At 40.4% G+C, this 6,711-nt stretch overlaps 1 protein-coding gene across 1 annotated transcript in view; it reads right to left on the bottom strand.

Annotated features, from left to right (window-relative positions):
• The window catches only part of LOC144493178 (neuronal migration protein doublecortin-like), a 125,286-nt gene extending 118,958 nt beyond the window's left edge, over positions 1-6,328 (bottom strand). Inside the window, exons 1-2 of the mRNA XM_078212074.1 lie at positions 6,259-6,328; positions 1,927-2,337 (exon numbers count right to left, since the gene is read on the bottom strand). Of these exons, the coding sequence (XP_078068200.1) occupies positions 1,927-2,299 (373 nt within the window). The 5' untranslated portion in view covers positions 2,300-2,337; positions 6,259-6,328. The remainder of the gene's footprint in view (positions 1-1,926; positions 2,338-6,258) is intronic.
• Between the last annotated feature and the right edge of the window lie 383 nt (positions 6,329-6,711).

A 6,711-nucleotide genomic window follows, 5' to 3' on the forward strand; every position in this document is an offset into this window, starting at 1 on the left:
TCAAAGGATCATGAGTCTTTGGAATTCTCCTCCTCAAAAGGCAGTGGACGCAGAAGTCTTTGAATATTTTTAAAGGCAAAGGTGGATAGATTCTTGATTAACAAGAAGGTAAAAAGTTATTGCGGGAAAACAGGAATGTGGGGTAGAGGTCACAATCAGATCAGCCATGATCTTATTGAATGGCTGGGGAGCTTGGGGGGGCCAAGTGGCCCACTCCTGCTCCTAATTGGTATGTTTGTATGTTCACTTTTTGTTTTCTTCCTTGCTTGCATACAACCATGAAGACATAAACACAATTAAACAAGCAAGGTATTTTTACACTGCAAGATTGATTCAAGATCTCCAAATCAAACGAGGCAGAGTGGTAGAATTTGCACGTCCCGCCCGCTGCGGGAATCGTAGTGGGTGGGGACAGAAAATTTGGCGGAAAATTTAAAGGTCCATTGACCTCAGGCAGGAATTTCTGGCCTTGGGATGCACGTGGCTGGAAAATCCCACCTGGTGGCTTTATTGCCCAATGGCAAGATCAAATTCAAAAAGATTACGTACGGCCTCGAGGCTGGTCCACTGAACTTTTTAAGAGTATGAAATGGTTAATTCCCAGTCTTCAGTCTTAATGAAGAAGTTAATCTGTGACACAATTACTCAGTAAAATGTATTGGTCTCCCTCCATCAAAACTTGCTACACCTAGGAAATTCTTCATTGTAGCTTGAACTATTGAATCACAGAATTTTAACTAACTAATTTTAGCCAGAAGAGCTATTAATATTTTTGCTAACACAGTTCCTTATAGTGTGGAATGTGCTGGGACAGTTGCATGTTGAAGGGAATTATTACACAGCTGCTGCTGGTGTGTAGTGCCAGTCTGGTCACTGGTAAATGATGCAATGCTGGGCTCACACTCTGCTGATCGCAGGATTCTGTTCCCATGTATCAGACAAGAGGCAGCCAAGGAAGTCATCCTCACTACTGCAGATCAACTCTGGTCCTGTTGATAATGGAAACACAAAGCAAAGGTGAGGAACTGGCTGACAGGTTACCTTCAACACTGACTGTCCCTCTGTTAAACCTTTTACCCTTTCCCACCATCTCAAGAATTGCTCTTTGGAACCCCTTAAAATAGCAATTTAAAAATAATATACAATCCCACCCCAATATAGATGGAGAAAAAGCAAATTCTAAAGTCTTTCATGAGCCCAACATTTTAGGAATAAATTATACAATTCAATCAGCTGACTTATTTTTCCTGCTACCTTATCCAACGGCAAGTGTGATAGGTTCATGAGGGAGACTCGATCACTGATCACTTGAAACTTGCTACTTACAATTTCTGTGAAATTGGCAATACGGCTACCAAGATTGAAATGAGGTTACTAAAATAAATGCTAAACATATAATTATAAAGATAATAATACATGATAATCCCTGTACAAAAAATTGAACTTGTTAATCAAAATCCATCGTACACAGATAATCAATACAAAAGTGGAAATTTTAGCAAACAGACATCAGCGAACCAATGGCATTTTCGGTACTTTATTAGGAATTTCAGCACTGGTGCAAAGAAAGCAGAGGGGTAGGGATAGGAATGGTTTTAATACTAGGATCGAGAAGAATAGTCAAAATTCCAGATATTACAAAGAAGCTTTATTGTGTCACAACTCAACCAAGCTACGACAATTCTCCCTTTTAAACTGGTCGGACAGTTAGATTATATGCTTAAATTACGCAAACCCAAACAAAATTAGATCATATGAGCCTCAGATCTCAACTTATCTATCATAAATTGTATTGTTACATCGGAATAAAATGCTTCTGGATAAGAAACTATCAGTTATCCAGCAATATTCCCTTAAGTAGCTAAAGAGAACAACATTATACAAAACGAGGGGAGATGAGTTCTGCTTTTATACTAAGGTACTAACCTTCTTCCAGTTCATCAAGGCTGGTAATCTTCCCAATCCCATCAATGGAAAAGATAATGCGAACTCCCTGTGGCAAGTTCACATTATCGGAAAGGGTTCGGGTCAGGTCTGCCAGCAGAGCGTCAAAGGAACGGAAGCGATCGGCAGATATTGCATACACGATGCCCTTGAAGTACCGATCCCCATTGCGATAGAAGCGGACCTTCTTGGCTTTCTTCTCAGTGGTAAGGGCCTGCAAGGTTCGGGTGCGGTAGAAACTGCAATGAGCACTGTGTGTGGGGCTGGGTAAGCCATTCATCCTTGAACCCTTTGAGTAACGTGTCTTGTCCCTTTCGTCAAAATGGCCGAAATCCAGCTCCTTATCTTGGAACATACTTCGGTTAATTGGTCAGAATTGAAGATCAAACAAACCTGCAACAGACATAAGGCTCAAGTTCACGCACAGCAAGAGTTTGTGAAAATCAAGAAAATCCTTGGCAGCCAAAAAGCCTAAAGCACAGAATACTTCTCCAATAATTGGTTCATAATTCTGATTTAAGTGGACATTTTTAATTTGCTGGGAATATGTATTCAAGTTGGGGAGGGAGCACTGGCACCATTTTTATCCCCACATTGTATATGTTCCTTCCATACAAAAAGGTTTGGCAACCTTTCTCAAAAACTGGTCTTAGAAATGGAAATATTACACTGGAGCAGTAGGTTTCTAATGAACCACATTGTTGGCATACAGTAGAGGGAGCTTTGCTCAGCACTGCATCAAACTCTATTATACGCAGTACTCAATTCCTGACTTGAGAAAGCATTCCATTCTCCAGTAGTGGACTAACTCAACAAAATTAAAGTTCACAAAGAAAAGCTTTTGAGAACTTATCTTCTAGCTAATTTTCTATAGGAGCCTATATATAATGACATTTAAAAGTCCTTTAATTTTATAAAATGTTCTAATTTTTTTTAAAGTATGTTTTTGTTTTATCCTGTACAAGTTCATTTAGTGCTGAGGTCATTCATTAATAGCTGGTGCTAGATTAAGTAGGAAATTTCTGTTGAAACATGTTTTTAACATATAGATGAAATCAGAAAATTGAATTTGTGATCTTTGAGTGCGGTGACTGCTTTTTCAGACACTAAAGAAATTTGGACAACCCATAATCAGTCAGTAAATGGACCATAAGCACATTAATCACATTTCCACCAATGTTATCCACAATAAAACACCCAAAACAATGCACCCACATTACTGAAATAGCTAGACATAAATCAGCAAAATGGAATTCTTTAAATATACATATCATTAATGAACTGAATGGATAGAAATCAGTTATCATTCAATTCAGGATGCACAATCACAATTCCCAGTGTTTACCCCTATCCTACACTCTCCTCTAAGAGCTTTTTTTCCCATGAGATTAATTTGCCCTCATGTGAATACAATTTCATGAAATTGGAACATTACAGCAATCCACTTTGAAAACAAATGGACTTTCGTTTATTATATGGTCCCAAGGGCATAATGTACATTTCAACACACTATACATTCAACTAATTACTTGTGGTGTCCAGTCACTATAGTTACATAGGCAAACATGACAGCCAATTTGAATGGTCCCCATGAACTGATATATATATCAAGCTGATATGAATGCCATTAATTTGCCTTTGATAACAATAATTCAGAGATGAAGCAGGAAAACTCCCTTATTTTACATCCACCTGAAGACTATCCATCAATCGTATCACCAATAATATTGAATCCCTTCAGCACCAGAAGGAAGTGTCTCTCTAGTTTACCCGCTCAGTCCTCGAAGTCAATCGGAGACAAGAATGCCATTACTGAGCCAAGCTAGTACTTACAAAGTAAACATAGGAGACAAAGAACTGATGAGTTCATCTAATGATTTGATAGCCACAGACGCAGTATAATCGCTTCAGTGTAATGTCATTATGATGAAAATAGCCCAGGCCTCTTCTAGACTCACTCACTAACCATAACATTTCTACATTGCAGAAGGAGGCCATTTGGCCCATCAAGCCTGCACTGACTTTCCAAAAGAACATCTTACATGGCCAATCCACTAATCTACACATCCCTAGACACTATGTGGCGATTTAACATGGCCAATCCGCCTAACCTGCACATCATAGAATCCCTATAGTGCAGAAAGAGGCCATTTGACCCATTGAGTCTGCGCCAACAACAATCCCACCCAGGTCCTATCCCTGTAATCCTACTTATTTACCCTGTTAATCTCCTTGACATCAAGGGGCAATTGAGCATGGCCAATGAACTTAACCTTTACATCTTTGGACTGTGGTAGGAAACTGGAGCACCACAGTCAAAGGGAGAATGTACAAACGCCACACAGTCACCTAAGGCTGGAATTGAACCTGGATCCCTGGCGCTGTGAGGCAGCAGTGCTAACCACTGTGCCACCATGCCACCCATCTTTGGACTAAATGCACCAATGTTCCTTTAACCAACTTCCATTTAGCAGAACTATATGTTGAGCAGTGATACACTGGACATTGACAGGGATTGGATATTGGTGCTGAATACATGTAGATGTCACTTGAAATTCCACTGATTTTTTTTCCTCCTGTCCTAAAAGCATGGATTGATCCATGGGTTGCACAGGTACCTCAGTGGTCAGCAACTTTCTCTGCCTAGAGAATGGACATGCTAATAAATTGATGGGATGCCATTAAAAAAATGTTCCTCCACTCCCCCAACATCCAACTGACATTAGAGCGAGGAATTTAGTTGATGTTAACCTCTCTCTAGATTGGCAACATTGATGTTAATTGGTGCTGAGATATAGATTAGAGATTGAATGGGGTGGGGGATTGCTTGGTTTGTGTGGCTCACACCCATTCTCGGTTCAGCTTCCAGTAGATTACAACCCAAGTTGTTGTTAATGATCCATCAAGCAATGCAAATCAACCCGTACCATTATTTCTATGCATTGCTCATGTAGCCCCACAGTGAACGATTCAGAAAAAAACATGATTTCAATGCAAACTTTCTCATTCCAAAGGCAGGCTTTCATTCCGTGCTGTGGGCATGACTTCATGACCAGCTCATGTTCATGGGGAGAAAGTCTTTTCCCTGTGACACCAGAGTGGGTTTAGAAGTGAACGGGGTTTTGATAAGTCCAGCCAGTATCATTACACACACACAGCTTGGTAATAACGGGTTTTTCAGGTCTGCCTTGAGACTAAGCCGTTATGTGAAGTGGAAATGTCAAGTTGGTGCAGCAGAAGGTGCTGTTTCCGAGGTTGGAAATGGAGAGGGGAATTGGTGGGTTCGGCAGTGTAGAAACAGAGAGCTGTGCTGAACCAAATCCGTGTGACATTGCCTCAGAGAATGGAGCAAAATCTACCCAAGTGACAGCCTCCATTAAAAAAATTCAAAATGTGCTCATTCCGGCTCCAACCGCAAGTGATCCTCAAAAGTGACCCAACACTAGAACACAATTCTTTTTAAAGCAAAGGAAAAATCACCAAAAGCAACCTTTTTGTACCTTTCTCAGTCACACATTGAAACACAAGCGGCAATTTATCCCTGACCCCGTGCCTTAAAGGTAACGATTTCTGGGGAGGGGCTTCTCCCTTGCTATGTACTGTGTATCTGATATAACGGTTTACCAATAAAATGTATTCATTTATTCATAAACGACTCGGAAAAGAAAAAGGTAACTGGACACATCGCACGGAAGGCTCATATTAAACACTTGTTAACAAAGGAGCCAGAATCAGTTAGAGAAAAAAATAGCCCTCTGAACAGTTACTGTCAAAGGCATCTTAACAAAGGGAATTCATTACAGCGATGTATTAAACCATCGCACGGTTAAAGAACAGAAATGTAACGCTCGCTGTGAAAGATCCGTACCTTTAGATACAAATTCACATTCAATGGGAAAAAAATACAAAGTGTAGCGATCTACTTGAAGGGAAGGCACCATTGTCTATTCATTTCAATCTGCAATATGTATTTCCAATTGGTCGAATTGGAAATGTTAACTCTTGTCCAGAAATCCCGAAAAATGCTAAGGAATGACTATTTTAAGGTGAGAATATACCAGGCGAGTGGGAATGAACACGAAATGTACAAGAGAAATCTCATCGTCTCCATATATCAATCGCAGAGACACTGAGATAAATCATTTCTCAATTCACACCGAGTCAATATCTTACTGCAGAACGCCAAGCTCGATAAAAGTGCTACAAAGAATTGTGCACGGGTATCTATATAGAGAGATAGATACGAGACTGCGGCTTTCTTTTTGTTTATTTCTCCGTTTTTTTCTTTTTAACTTAAGCAAAGGAGCAACTCACCAATTTGTGTGCAGTGTGGACAGGGTGTGGATGCAGAGAGAAAGACAATCCGAGTCTGCTTTTGTTGTCTGCACTCGGGCTAGCCAGACCCACCACTGTGGAAACGTTGGATTCCTCGGGTCCTAGTGCGAGTCAGCGTCCTTCCCCCTGCGTCTACCCAAACCAGCCGATGAGCGTACCCAGGGACCCCTTGTCCCCTGTGAATGAAAAGAGAAAACCATTTTATTTGTTGTCAAAAAGCAATTGGAGCGGGTACACCAATTCTGCCAGTTAACACACTGGATTCATTGTTGCTGCGTGAGATTGTATAAGGCAAGCTCATTAAACAAGTCCAGACAGCTGGTGAATGATGTTCCCAAAGAATAATCATATTTCTTTCGGACGACAATAAATCCTGTTGGGTTCGGTTTCGACACGAAGGGATTGTTGCTGATATTTGAAAAAAGTTTATTT

This window comes from Mustelus asterias, chromosome 4 (genome assembly GCF_964213995.1).
Source record: "Mustelus asterias chromosome 4, sMusAst1.hap1.1, whole genome shotgun sequence".
Classification (NCBI taxonomy): domain Eukaryota; kingdom Metazoa; phylum Chordata; class Chondrichthyes; order Carcharhiniformes; family Triakidae; genus Mustelus; species Mustelus asterias.